Source organism: Arthrobotrys flagrans (genome assembly GCF_004000055.1).
Source record: "Arthrobotrys flagrans strain CBS H-5679 chromosome Unknown unitig_0, whole genome shotgun sequence".
NCBI classification, from domain to species: domain Eukaryota; kingdom Fungi; phylum Ascomycota; class Orbiliomycetes; order Orbiliales; family Orbiliaceae; genus Arthrobotrys; species Arthrobotrys flagrans.
In genome coordinates, this window is record NW_027137550.1 from 4,227,711 (window position 1) to 4,241,789 (window position 14,079).

At 47.5% G+C, this 14,079-nt stretch overlaps 6 protein-coding genes across 7 annotated transcripts; 3 read left to right on the forward strand and 3 right to left on the reverse strand.

Annotated features, from left to right (window-relative positions):
• Positions 1-1,197: 1,197 nt before the first annotated feature.
• Positions 1,198-1,826, reverse strand: DFL_004276 (uncharacterized protein; the record flags this gene model as incomplete). The annotated part of the gene is made up of 2 exons (XM_067633343.1): positions 1,198-1,390; positions 1,465-1,826. The coding sequence occupies 2 exons, from the start codon at positions 1,824-1,826 to the stop codon at positions 1,198-1,200; spliced, it is 555 nt and encodes a 184-aa protein (XP_067491522.1).
• A 1,072-nt stretch (positions 1,827-2,898) lies between these two features.
• On the forward strand, positions 2,899-4,301 carry DFL_004277 (uncharacterized protein; the record flags this gene model as incomplete). 2 transcript variants are annotated; one of them, XM_067633345.1, is made up of 2 exons in its annotated part: positions 2,899-3,229; positions 3,463-4,301. In XM_067633345.1, the coding sequence occupies 2 exons, from the start codon at positions 2,899-2,901 to the stop codon at positions 4,299-4,301; spliced, it is 1,170 nt and encodes a 389-aa protein (XP_067491524.1). The 2 variants fall into 2 exon arrangements, with proteins under 2 accessions (XP_067491524.1, XP_067491523.1); XM_067633344.1 differs by lacking the exon at positions 2,899-3,229 and having other exon boundaries at positions 3,486-4,301.
• A 671-nt stretch (positions 4,302-4,972) lies between these two features.
• DFL_004278 (uncharacterized protein) lies at positions 4,973-6,773 on the reverse strand (the record flags this gene model as incomplete). Its single annotated transcript, XM_067633346.1, has 4 exons — positions 4,973-4,995; positions 5,048-6,167; positions 6,237-6,623; positions 6,684-6,773. The coding sequence occupies 4 exons, from the start codon at positions 6,771-6,773 to the stop codon at positions 4,973-4,975; spliced, it is 1,620 nt and encodes a 539-aa protein (XP_067491525.1).
• Positions 6,774-7,457: 684 nt separating this feature from the next.
• Positions 7,458-11,208, forward strand: DFL_004279 (uncharacterized protein; the record flags this gene model as incomplete). Its single annotated transcript, XM_067633347.1, has 3 exons — positions 7,458-7,592; positions 7,664-9,618; positions 9,675-11,208. The coding sequence occupies 3 exons, from the start codon at positions 7,458-7,460 to the stop codon at positions 11,206-11,208; spliced, it is 3,624 nt and encodes a 1,207-aa protein (XP_067491526.1).
• A 278-nt stretch (positions 11,209-11,486) lies between these two features.
• Positions 11,487-11,983, reverse strand: DFL_004280 (uncharacterized protein; the record flags this gene model as incomplete). The annotated part of the gene is made up of 3 exons (XM_067633349.1): positions 11,487-11,792; positions 11,851-11,896; positions 11,979-11,983. 3 exons carry the CDS (start codon positions 11,981-11,983, stop codon positions 11,487-11,489), a joined length of 357 nt encoding a protein of 118 aa, XP_067491527.1.
• A 305-nt stretch (positions 11,984-12,288) lies between these two features.
• Positions 12,289-13,347, forward strand: DFL_004281 (uncharacterized protein; the record flags this gene model as incomplete). The annotated part of the gene is made up of 1 exon (XM_067633350.1): positions 12,289-13,347. One exon carries the CDS (start codon positions 12,289-12,291, stop codon positions 13,345-13,347), a length of 1,059 nt encoding a protein of 352 aa, XP_067491528.1.
• Positions 13,348-14,079: the final 732 nt, after the last annotated feature.

The following is a 14,079-nucleotide window of genomic DNA, read 5'->3' on the forward strand; positions in this document are numbered from 1 at the left end:
GCTTTGAGCTTTTAGGTATTGGTATTTGAGGAGGAGCTTCTGTTTTGTGTCTCTTTTTATTGTTTCACGTTGATTTTTGTCTTTTAGTGGAGCCCTTCCTGTTTATAGGATAACTTTTGAGTTTTGAAGCCTTCGGAGGGACGCTTAGCATTATGGGCGGTTTCGTATGTAACACTGTTTTTTTTTTTTCTTTCCTTCGTATTTTTAGAGCGGTATAGTAAATAAAATAAAGGATTGTGGGATTCTGTTTTAATTCTTCTGTTCCGGTGATTTGATATGTGGTTTCTGGGCTTGGGGATACGAAATTTCATTTTAGGCATCTGGCAGGCTGGATTCATGGAGTGAATCATGTTCGGACACTTTGATAGTGTGGTAACCTAAGTTGTGTAGAACTAAACAGCCCGCGCAGCCGTGCTCAAAATTGGTAGATTATATTGCAATGTTAACTATTTTGCGATTGCACTGGTCGTACTCAGATTGGCTGGCTATGTAGGATTCCTTGGATAAATTTAAATAAGAAGATTTTTTGGTCAGAAAGTATGGATTGATACATATTTTTGCGCTACTATTAATATATATTAGGGAGCGAAGTGATCACGGTGTATCTAGAGCAAATTAGGAGGCATAGGCCGAGTGTCAGGGTTAATGTTCTTAATTGAGTGAAGATGTCATGGGATGAGTCTAGAGGCTCGATTCAGTAAGAAAATGCCATATCAGCTGGGACTATGTTATAATATATCGATGGTGGATCCAAGTACTGCGCACCATCGAAGTTGTTAAGATGGTTTGTAAGAAAAAAGCATTGACAGTAATTCAAAAATGAGAACATAATTTAAAGGGCCTTCGAGAGCCCCGTGCGGTAGTTATAATCTTACCTAGTTAGTCTTTTGACAGATACATGATACGATGATATTAATATTGAGATGAGTACTTCGGAAACCGAATTGTGCTTGGGAATCGTTTTCTATTATCAAAGTCGATTTCCAAGCCAGATTTATGGATTTGAAATTACATGTGCATGAGTGAGTATAAAACCGGACTGACAGGACTTATAGAATATTATCTGTAAAACTGAACAATTCGCGACCTTGGACATCAGGAGAAACAAGGACACGGCAAAGAAAGTAATTGCGAGTAAGACAATATCTAGGGGGGCTACAGGAACCGTAGGCGAAGATGAGTACAAGACAGTGCTGTTCAGAGTTTGAAATCTTTGTCATCGTACCATGGGAAACCACCACTCGGAGACTCGGTGTCTTCGTGAGGTGGGCTTGCGAAGACTGGTGGTGCATCACCTTTTTCTCCCGGGTTGTTATTTGGCTGTTGCTTCCACTTGATGATTTGCCCTTCCACACCTTGGGACCAAGTGCATATACAAGCAAGAGCGTCCCTAAAAACCGGCCATTAGAGTTAATAAGATGTCGTATCACAAAATCCGAGAGGTCAGATTGCATGTTATCTCACCTGTCGCTTCCAATGCATTTTTTCAAGAAACTATCATTATTGCAAACCTCTGAGGCGAGCGGGTTCAAAAGAAATTCCCCAAACATGTTACACCTACAACTCGTTTCACACTCCTTGATGGCTTGTAGGGCGTCTTTACTGCTGCTCTTAGTTCCGCCCAATTCCCCCTTTTGTACTCTATCTTTTGCGCTCTGACAAGATAGCTGGTAGAAGCCGGTCCATGATCCGCTTGCTTCGACATATACCTCCCAGCCGCCAAGTTTGGAGTTATCCCATGGTCTGCCCCAGTTGAATTTTGCGAGGACTAGTTCGGTCGTGAGGAGGAGGAGGAAGGTGGGGAGGACTAAGGCGATGGAGCGCATGATAGTCGGTATTTTGGAACCGTTTGATCTCTTTTTATTTTATTGGTAGCGGTATGGAAGACCTATTGGAGCTGATTGGGATCCTACGAACTATTTCAACGGCCAGTGGGGTGATATAATATGCTTGCGAGGCGCAATTTAGCTTGAGTTTAGATCTAGTCTCGAGGCCAGGTTTAGATCTCTAGAATAGATTTCGAGCGGGCCGGCGGGGATGAATATTTGTCGGAACCCGGGGATCTAAATGGGGATACTTGATTTCTGCGGACTATCCAGGTATAAAATAAAATAAAATAAAATAAAATCTAGGGAGAAAACAAAAGCATATAAGTCAAAGCACTGAGGAGTGCCGGATGCATATGATATCTTCCCTCAAGATCGAACGTATTAATTGTGTCGACCATGGATGTTTTGCTCAACGTTAATGTTAACATATTTTGGATTAATTAATTAACGTTGGATGTACTACCTGAATATTGCTCGCCGCACAACTCCAGCTCGTATTATTGACAACTGAGTTGTATGTTGCGAGTGCACAGAGCTAACATCATGGTTTCAAGGGGGCCGTGTTCGAAGTCCAAGTATGAGAAGTTCAGAATGCCTGCCGAAATAGCTTACTAACAGCGTACAATGCTCGATCAATTGAGACCTGCGATAGTTTGGGCTGTGCGATATTTTACAACAAGGTTTCAAGTTCCGCCGCCAACGTTAACGCTGGAGTACATGGGACACGTTACAGCTCTGCATGCTACAAGGCTGTGCTTGATATCACTGCTCAGCTCGAGTTGCTACACGCATAACATCCCAATGTTGACGAGGATAGTAACTATCTATGTAAGGTATATACGCACGGTATCCGTTTGGGCCCCGAGCACTTCACAATTGTATCCGTAGATAGAAGTATTCAAGAAGTCCCTGATTCCTCCCCGATTTCAGAGCCACTTGACAGAATTCCTTGCATTTCTCTACTAAATACTATTTTTTTCTCTCAAGGGGCTGCCGAGGCAGATTCTTCTTTCTCATATATAACCTGCTTGCAAAAGCCAATACCCCCACTCATAGGGCGGCGACTAGGATGAAGCTGCTCGATGCCTCTTGGTTATTTCTACTGGCCCTTGAGCTGCACCTTGTAAATGGCGCTGTTATCGATAATAACCCCCCAAAAGAAAAAAGGACTCCTATTGATTATGATCTTTACCTGAGAGATCTGGATCATGATGAAGTCCCACCCCTTGACCATCTACTTGCCATCAGGGACCAAACCTCCCACGTACCGATATCAAATACGCGGATTACACCGGGTATGCTTCTTGATCATATCTTGGAAATCAACCCGACGCTCAAACCGGCCAAAGTTGAGCGGATGGGCCAATATCAATTTAATCAATATACGTTCAACGAATCCGGTAAGTTTCATATCTGTATTGCTTCTCATATTCTTATTTCGTTTTCGACTTTCTTTTGCTCCCGGAATTCCCTTGCCCCTTATCCGCTGAATATTTGAATAAAATGTATGATTAAATGCCTTTATATTCATTACTACTTGCTTGTACTATTTGGGTCGGACACCATGTGGCGAACATATAAGTATTTAATGGTCAGATAGGGCTAACGACGTAATCCTTTGGAATAATTATAGTCTGGAACGGCGGAGTGGCGGATATGCTCTCCCATGCACCTGTGACGTCCAGGATCAAACTCTCGGATCTTAAGGATGCGACAGCGGATCGAGAGGCCCACGTCGGCGCCGTGAATCCACTTCCAGAGGAAGCCCGAACCAAGCGGGCAGTTATGTCCCAATTCAATGACATAAATGATTTTTTCGATACAACGAACGCTGCACTGAATCCGCCTCCTCCAAAGATCGCAAGTCACATTTTAACGCCAAACTTAGAGAAAATTACCTTCAGCAGATTATACCCGACTCCCATGGCCAGATGTTTTGAAGACAAAGGCAAGTATGTGTATGGGACACTGAGTGACCTCAGGGAAGTATCGGATTATTACTGTACTATCTTCGACGCAAACATGTACAAGTTGGTGAGAGGTATCTCGCTGAATGACCTTGGAGAGTTTTCACTGGGGACAATATACAAGGCCGTCAAATTGGACGGTGGTCGGACTATGCGGGTTAATTTCCAGTTTATTTATCAGCCGAAGGGATACGAGGCTGGTCAGTTTTGGTATCCGACGTCCATGTTTACTGGCATCCAGGGCGTCTGCCACAGGATGATGCGGAACTTCTTGTCAGTTTCTACGGCGATGCCAGGATGTATAGGTGGCTCTGGTACGGATACTCGAGGCGGTTGGATGGGGATGGATCTAGGCGATCGGATCGATGATCGGATGGTTTTCCGTTGGGCTATCGATCCATATGTCCGTAAGAGCAAGGAACATGATCTCCCAGATCCTTTCCCGGAGAGTGAACGTAATAATGGGCTTCCTCGTACGGATCCTAAGGATGTCTATCAGCCGTAGGATTTGTTTTGGGGAGTGTATGTGTGTGTCCTGGGGTAGTTTCTTTCCTGTTGGGCGAACCCCCTTTATCATTTTCTTCTCTCCGTTGTATTTCTATCAACCTCTTCTATAAATTTTATTCTCGCTCATTTGTTGGTTATTTGGAAGGTTTTTTCTTCTTCTTGGAACAAAGAGTGTGGATGGATACTATTAATATCATTCTGTTAAACAGGCGGAGGATCCGGAGGGGAGGCCTGATCTGTTGTTCAGATGTAATTAATAGTTATAGATGTGTCGATAATCTCAAGTTTTCCCACCGAATTAATTATAAACGCGAGCTCTGGACAATACGGGATCTGGAAGTTGCATTACATGCTAACGCTAATTTCTCTTTATAGACGCCACATTAAACTGCCACAGAGGGGGCAATCATGGAACTATATGAGATTATCTATTATTAAGTTATCTACGATAAACGAATATTGTGGGAACCCCAAAGGAAATTTTGGGACGGGTGCAATATCTCTGTAAAGTAAATGGCATAGAAGGTAATTATAGTACAGAGTGGGTAACAAGCAGAGACAATAAAAGGATGGTAGGAAAAAAACTTTTTGTTGAGGTTATGGAAGAACTGTTAGGAAAATCATGAATATAAGAGGGTCAAGGAAATTATAAGGGATCTTTAGAAGCATTTATTTGATCTCAAGAAGTTTGACTACAATAACTGTTAGCTGCTTGATTTTAAGAGGTGGATTTGATCAACTTACCTTCGAAAACCAAGGTACTGTTCTTTGGAATACCTGGCAGAGCCTTGTTTCCGTACGCAAGATTTGGTGGAATAACGAGTTTCCTCTCTCCGCCAACCTTCATACCAGCAACACCGATATCCCAGCCCTTGATAACATCACCTTTTCCGAGGTTGAAGGTAAATGGCTTACCCTTCTTGTTGCTGTCGAAGACCTTTCCATCGGTGAGCTTGCCGATATATCTCATGGAAACCTTTTGGCCCTTCTTGGCCTCTGGGCCGGTACCAAGTTTGTGGTCTTCGATTTTGACACCGTCAACGGTACGGGATTTCGAGGATTGAGCGGTTGGCTTCTCATCCTTGGCCTTCTCGCCCTTGGCCTTCTCAGCCTTGGTCTTCTCAGCCTTGGTTTTCTCAGCTGGGGTGGCGGGGGATTTGTTGCCATTTGGGGTGGGTCCCTGTTCGAGCTGGGAGGCAAATTGGACCTTCTTCTTCTCGGTTGGGGTGGAAACGGAGACGGGCTCGCCGCTGTTAGCCTTTAGTTTCTTCTGTTGCTTCTTGGAAAGGCTGCTTTGTGGAGCTTCGGTGGCGGCGGCAGGGGCGGTAGTACCGCTAGGGAGAGTCTCGCTGCTGACGGGGATATCGATATCCATTTCATCAGCAGATCGCTTCTTCGCGGAAAGGGCCTTGGCGGCGGTCTCAGCGGCCTTAGCCTTAAGCTGGGCGGCCTTTGCGGCGGCCTTCTTTTCCTTGTTGGTGAGGACCTCCTCTGGCTTCTTTGACTTGACTAATGTTGGAGCTTCCTCCTCATCGTCGTCGATTTCGGTGATACGGGGATTCTCGAGGTCGTCCAAATCGTCGGATTCCTCGTCGGAGCTGGCGTCAACGTCGTCGTAAGCACCGCTCTTGAGCCTGGCAAGGACTTGTTGGAGTTCTTCCTCGTCATCCATGTCGAATTCCTCCTCATCGTCAGAGTACACTTCTTCATCTTCTTCCTCAGAGTCGTCTCCACCATAGGATGGGGGGAGTTGGCGGGGCTCTGTGACGTAGTTTCCGGTAAGGTAGACAGTGTAGGAACCGGTAACCTTGAAGAAGACTGGCTCGCCGTCGCCGACAGTGAGTTGGAGTGGTTGTTGGTATGTCTGAATACCGGTCAATGAGAAGCCATTGGCGGAAGTGGGCGAGTTTTAAGAGTAGGAAGGGTAGGTTACCTTGGTGGAGTCCAAAGTGCAGACAACGACCTCTTCGTAGTCATCATCCTCGTCGTCGGAGCCTTCAAGCGAAAGATCATCGTCATCCTTGTCGTCTTCCTGAGCCTTCTTGTCATCCTTCTTGTCGGCCTTCTTGTTGTCCTTGTCGGCAGCTTTGCCCTTGCCCTTGCCCTTTGGCTTTTCTTCCTCTTCCTGCTCTTCCTCCTCAGAATCATCTTCGGAATCATCCTCTCCGGATGCGAGGTCGGAATCGATAGATTCATCGTCATCAAAGTCTCCAACGTCGGGCTCGCTCATGTTCTGGTGAAGAAGCTTGAGAGTGGAAAGTTTTGGACCATCTCCCTTGACCTCTTCTGTAGGGTCAATGGCAGCCATGGTGATAGAGACCTATTTTAATTCGATGTTAGGGATCCATCGAGATATATCCGAGGGGTTAAGGAGTCTTACACTGAGTGGAATGCCGAGTTCTTCGAGTGCGACGATTTCGCCTGTCGCTGGAACGGTAAGGCTCCACAGTCTGATTGGAGTCGCGGACATTGTGAATAGCAAGATCGTGAACCTGGTCTAATGTAATGCACAGAACAAAAGGGAGTGTGTACGGAGAAATAATAGAGAAGGGAAGGGTATCGATGAGGTGAAGTGGTGATGAAGGAATATGAGGATGGAGCTGAAGTTAAGGTAACGTTGCAACTGCGAGGGAAGAAATAGAAATTAAAAAAAAAAAAATTTCCGACACAGCTTTTTTCTCTGCCGCGATGTTTTACCCCGAAAAGAGACAACCACCAAACCCAGAACGTTCGACCCAGCAACCAAACAGGCCTTTCCCCCAGCAGAGACCTTGCAGAGGACCTCCACACTAGAGCGCAAAGGGAACACTAAGTCCTGCGACGGCATCGGGGGAACTTTGATGTCGGGAGCCTGCCCAATCGTATCGTCTCGATTGTCTGGGGTTCCATCGCGTGGATGACTAATACAGGACGCGGATATCACGGGAGGACGAGTTGCTGGTGGTCGCGAGAAAAGTTGCGTTTGCTTCATTGCATCCTTTGAGTTCCCGTTATTCTCAAGAGTCACATCATGTTGCAGAGGGGCTTCTCGTCTTTTCATCGTTACGTGTCTCGTCGTCGTTACTACGATATTCGGTCGTCTCGCATGAGCATGAGATAATAGCAGAAAGAGCAAGGGTACCGGCTCAAGGAACGGATAAGGATATACCTAAAAATGGCAAACAGCTTCCATGCCTCGGATAGGAACTCCAAGGATACCGTCAAGCGATTCGAGTCGCATGAGTTCGTCGATGAGGATGGCGAGGAATATGGATGTTCTTCGTTTGGCGGGTTCGGAGAATACTTTCGTGTATGCATGACGATACACTTTCTTTGGCTAGAGATATAAGAAATCTGCTAACTTTTGATGGCGTGTAATAGAACAAGAAGATAAAGCTTCAGAATAAAGATGCCCATATCCGGGAGACTTATAAGTCTGAAAACGCTCCTCAGTTATTCAAGGGTATGGCTATGTATGTGAATGGTTATACCCAACCCTCTTTGAACGATCTCAACATCATGGTTGTGCGCCATGGAGGCGTCTTCATTCAATATCTTGATGGCAAAACCCAGGTGACCCACATTATAGCGACAGCTCTGACGCCAAAGAAAAAGGTGGAATTCGCGAAATACAAGATTGTGAAGCCAGCTTGGATCGTGGAATCGATCGAAGCAGGGGTATTACTGCCATGGACCGACTATAGGGTCGTTGAAGGTGATCAAAGCCAGGGTCTCCTCGGCTTTGGAGGGTTTAAACCGAGTGCATATACTCAATCTCAGGGTGATGGCAAGATACTGAGCCAGAAGAACCGGCCGAATTCCTCGTATCGAGAGTTTACGGGGAAGCAAAAGTCTACTGCGATCAGACTGCTCTCTCGCTCTGGTGAAGAAGGGTCATCATCAACATCACAGTCTTTTGGGTCATTTGTGAAAGAAACCCAACCCGATGCGCAATGGATACCGCCTTCAAAACAGCCCTCTTCTCCATTATTGGAAGATGTGGAGATGAATGAAGATCTCTCCGTTATCCCCGAATCTCACCAGCTTGAGGTACCGTCCTTCTCGGGCGAGAAGTCTGAAGAAGAGACGCTTCAAGACTCACATCTTGCCGTGCCGGCAGGTCTATCAAGTGGTGGGGCAAACCCTCAATTGCTTCAAAACGACTTGAGGAGCAGCCAAGACCCTTTCGAGGATGACGACGAAAGCCTACTAGCCCAGGGAATAGGGACGCAGATTGAAGGTCCTGCTGATTCGGAATCACTTCTCCTTTCGGAGAATGACAGCGAAGGCCGCCCAAATGATCCGAATGCCGAGCTCCTAGATTCGGAATACCCTCCATCGCCGGTGCACAAGAAGCAGAAGCTTACGGCCTTAGAAAATAACACTAACTTGCTATCAAATCCCAAGGTTCGCCAAAATACTGTTCTAAACCCTGAATTCCTCACGAAATATTACTCGGAATCCCGACTGCATCACCTCTCACAATGGAAAGCCGACTTGAAGTCATATTTTCAATCCTTGACATCTCAAACTGCCCGTCGCCCTAGACCCTCTTCCTCTGCTAATAGATATATCCTGCACGTCGACTTTGACTGCTTTTTCGCTTCCGTATCAGCGAAATCCCGGCCTGATCTTGCCGGGAAACCCATTGGTGTTGGTCATTCATCCGGCCCTTCTTCCGAGATAGCGTCATGCAACTATGTTGCCCGTGAATCGGGCGTCAAAAACGGGATGTGGATGAAGCAAGCTTCGGAGCTCTGCCCGAATCTTGTAATTCTACCATACGACTTCCCCGCGTACGATACCGCCTCCAAGGCGTTTTACGCCGTACTCATGGGGGTGGGTGCCGGGGTTGTTCAAAGCGTTAGCATCGATGAAGCGCTGCTTGATATAACCAACCTAACTGCGAAGCCAGGCGTGTCAACGGAAGAGGAACATGCTATCGTATTCGAAATCTCAAAATCTATTCGTGATGGTGTGCGAGCTAAAACAGGGTGCGAAGTTTCGGTCGGCGGGGGTGCTAATGTGCTACTTGCGAAGTTGGCGTTAAGGAAGGCGAAACCCGCGGGACAGTATCACCTCAAACCTGACGAGTTTGTGGAGTTCGTATCCCCTTTGAAGGTGAGGGATCTGCCCGGTGTCGGACACAATCTTTCACAAAAGATCCAAGAAGACTTGGGCATAGAAACAGTCGGAGATCTACGAGATGTGGGCAAAGATACGCTGAAGCGGGCAATGGGGCCAAAAACTGGCGAAAGATTGTTCGAATACGCTAGGGGTATAGATAAGCAAGAGGTTGGCGACGTTACCGTTCGAAAGAGTGTAACGGTTGATGTGTATGAGTTCCTTTTTGCCCTCCTGCTTCTAGCACATGCTTACGATTGATACATAGAAATTGGGGTGTTCGCTTTGAAACCTCGACTCAAGTCACCGAGTTCATGTACAACCTTGCAGGAGAGCTCAGTCGTCGCTTGTCCTCTCAGAACCTTCGAGGCACGCATCTCAGCTTAAAATTAATGAAGCGAGCCCCGGATGCCCCTTTGAATCCACCAAAGTATCTTGGACACGGACAGTGTGATACCTTCAATAAATCCGCTGTGCTAGGGGTAGCGACTGACGACAAGGAAATTATTGGGAAAGAAATGTGCAGCGCTTTGAAGACTTTCAACTGTCCCCCGGAAGAAATTAGAGGGCTAGGCATTACTATGACAAAACTTGCGCCAGTGAATACTTCAGCGGCGGGAGGTTCTCAAAAGAAGCTGGATTTTAGTCGTCAAGTCGCTGTCGAGCCTCCAACATCCTTTGATTCGAGTATGCTACCGCTTCCTGTACCAACAGTTGACAAAGGGAAGCGGCGGGCTAGCCCCGAACCTACACAGCGAGAGAATCAGGCACCTATTAGGCTTTCCAAACCAAGTATGCCCCCAATGCTATCGCAATTCCTGGTACCCACACAGATCGATGAATCGATACTCGAATCACTTCCAGAGGATATGCGAGATAAAATATTGGCAGAACAGCAAAAGATACAGGCTCGGAAAGAGCAGCCAATGGCTCCAGCTGTAGCTCCCAAGCCTAAATCAGCTGCTCAGGAGGCAATAGCTTTTACGCAACTTCCAGCACAGTCACAACTTGACCCTAGCGTGCTAGACGAACTGCCAGAGGAGATCAGGGCAGAGATATTAGCAGAATACGGTAGGGCAGGTGCCAGCGGTAGCAGAACAAGAGGTGCTGCCGGTAATGGTCCGAAGCCCCAAACCCCAGGCAAAAGTCGAACCAATACAGCCGTGGCCGGTCCATCAAATTTTAAGAAACAGACGCCCAAAAGGAAGACGCCTGTTACGACAAACACACTTGGTTTTAGCCGGCTGGTAGCATCAACGAGTAAAGCCGAGCCCCTTAGCAGTACGCCTCCGGAGGCCCTCGGTATTGATCCTACATTCCTCTCTGAACTTCCACCGGATATCCGTGAGGAAGTGATAGCGCAAGCAAGAGCAGATAAGAAGAGGGCAGAAGCAAAAGCTGCTTCGTTAGCAGTTGCGAAGAAGAATCTATCACGGCAGCCGGCAGCGATACAGCGGCCGGGTAGCAACCAACGAAAGATTGTGACCATCCAAGCGAGGAAGCGGTCGATGCTACAAGGCGCAACTACGCTGAATGATGTCAGGAATTTGATTACGAACTGGCATAACTCAGCAAGGACCGAAGGGCCTCACGTTGAAGACGTCGAAGATGTAGTAGGGTGGTTGAGGACCGTAGTTACCGATGAAAGAGATTTGGAGAAGGCGGTGAATGTGGTCAAGTGGCTGGAGTGGGTGGTTGGTGAGGGAGAAGGGCATTTGGAATGGGGGGTTGCATTGGAGATGTGTAAATCTGGGGTTAGGGAAGAAGCAGAGAAGAGGGGCTTGAGGGGTATAGATGTGTGAGTACCTGATCGCATAGGTTTAGTATTTCCTTGGTGTTTTGGTTCTTCTTTTGGTCGGGATGGAGTTCATTATGTAATATGCCCATGGTATAGGATTTCGATAATAATATGGAATTTAGAAAGGAAAGCGAACGAATGCATCCATCGTTACCAGTGCTTCCAAGTTTAGGAATCATGTAGTCTATCGCTTGATTAATGTGAATAGGATCCAGTCCCAGACTCTTGCCGAGCCTTCTACTCGCAAAGCATCTCTAACCGCAGCCCCGATCTAGTAGTTCTTCAATAATATGTCCGCGCAATCGAAAACCTCTCCGAACTCGTGGCTTTCATATACCCCTGCCCTTCGCCTTCCTTCCTAACTTCAATCTCATCCCATTCCACTTTCTGGACGGTAGACATATCACTTCCTTGTTCTAGTTTCCGTCGAAACCGTTCTAGGTTGTCTGGCGGCCCCTCTGCTTCGCCGCCTACGCTGCCATTTGGGAGGTTTCGGACGAATCCAGAGATTGAGAGGGCAGCGGCGGAGTTCTGGGTGTACTTGCGGAAGAAGACACCTTGAACGTAGCCGTGGACCGTGAAGGCGTACTGCGGATATTATCAGCTCGCATTCCATGCTGGGGGGGGTTCAAACCGAGGAACTTGCCCGTTTGACAGACATCGCGGACTGTGATCGAGATATGGATGCATGCCTTCGTGATGTTTAGAGAAAATGACATCACCAGCGTGCTTACATAAGATGTAATAAGCAACGCAATTTATGGGACAAAATACCACATCGTAGAGGTTTCGGGTTTCGCTTCGGCTACTATCCGCTCGTCTACAACCGATTTTAGAGTAATCTAAGGTAGTGCGGAGGATATTTAAAGTTACCGCGGAGATGTGTATTTCCGTCAAGGAAGGGTCATCTTCCATAGACCCTTAGGAATCTAGATCGCGACTTTGTTGTTAAGAAGTTGTAGTGTTTTGCCGGTGTGTTTTTACTGACGGTCGTACGGTGTAGATGTTGGATATTGAAGATATTTAAAGAACTTTCGAACGAGCCCTTCCGACTTGATATTCATCGTCACAATACACCCTCGAAATGGCATCCATTACCGCCTCGTACCCATGGACCACCGCGCCCCTCATCGCCGGGGCGCCAATGCGCTTAATATCCGGTCCATCCCTCGCCCATGCCATCTCGTCAGCCGGAGGAATCGGCTTCCTAGCCGCAGGTACAGACGTCAGCACCTTATCCGAAAACCTATCTACCTTCGAATCCCTCCTTTCCGCCTCTCCGATCCCGGGAGCACCGTCGGACGTCCTCCCCATAGGCGTGGGATTCATCGTCTGGGGCGCCGATCTAAACCTAGCTGCGAAAGCATTTTCGGAGCTACCGGAGCCGCCTGCGGCGGTGTGGCTGTTCGCTCCGTCTTCATCTGAAGAATTAGGATCCTGGGCGAACGGAATCCGATCGGCGACGAAGGGTAAATCTAAGATATGGGTGCAAGTTTCATGCATCGCTGACGCGATCGATGCCGTCAGAGTCGCCGATCCGGATGTTTTTGTTATCCAAGGTGCTGACGCGGGCGGTCACGGACGATATGCGTCTGCGGGGTTGATCAGCCTTGTTCCCGAACTAATCGACGCTGTCCGTTCGTATTACGCGAAAGGAAGTGGGAATGCGTCATCGCCGCCGAAATTCATCGCCGCGGGGGGCATAGCGGATGAACGGGGCGTCAACGCTATTTTGGCGCTAGGAGCCGATGGTGCGGCGTTAGGTACCAGGTTCTTGGCTGCAGAAGAAGCGGTGATAAGGAAGGGATATCAAGACGCCGTGTTGAATGCGGTAGATGGCGGGAATAGTACGATCAGAACGGATGTTTATGATAAACTTAGGGGTACTGTTGGATGGCCGGAGGGGTACGGTGGGAGGGGAGTGATCAATCTGAGTTATTCGGATGCGGTGAAGGGGGTTTCTTTCGAGGAGAATGAAAAGTTGTACAAGGCAGCTGAAGGGGCGGGGGACGAAGGATGGGGGGAAGGGAAGGCGAGGATGACGACTTATGCGGGTACCGCGGTCGGATTGGTGAAGAAGGTGGCGACGGCCGGTGATATCGTGAAGGAGCTCAGGGGGGAAATTGTTGTACAGAGAATTTAAAAATTCTTTTGAACCTTCATTTGAGGGGAAGTTCTAGATTCTGATGATTTGTCAAAGCGGAATCGAGGGGACGGTGTTTTTCAAGTCGGGACGAAGCGGCCCTCGTGGGAGCGTAGATGGATAGATTTTGGAGCAATCGATCGAATCGTCACCGAGAAGAAATCGAATGGTATCATGATGGTCTGATATTATATCCAGTAACCTATCTTTTTACAATCACATAATTTACAGCATTATAGATATCGTGATCGGTGATTCTGATATCTCGCAGAGGGCTCGGTTTTCATCTACTCGAAAAAATGAACATTTGGCTTTATGTGCGTGTCGACATGTTAACATCCGCACGGATATCAAACGATACCTGCGAGTTATCAGTTGTCGCAGGAGCTTAGCTTCTGACTCAGCTGCAGACCAGTCAACCCCATGTGATTATTCCCGAAGTAGGGAATTTACGGCTGTCGGAATCTCTCACTTAAAAAAAAGTCTCATCCGATATCGCTGGGCTTGGGGATATCCGCTAATCTCGGGTCCCTGAAAGTTAGCAAAGCCAAGTACTTACGTACGCAACCTTAAATTCTAGAAGATCAGAGCGCAACTTATTCGCTCGAAAAAAACCCGAGAAAATGGGACCGGTTTCGCAGGGGTCGCGATATCGTAACTCACACACCCCGCCCTTGCAGTGGCCCATGCAGTTCTAGCGGCACGCTTCGGTTGTGGGAAGTACCTTTCGAG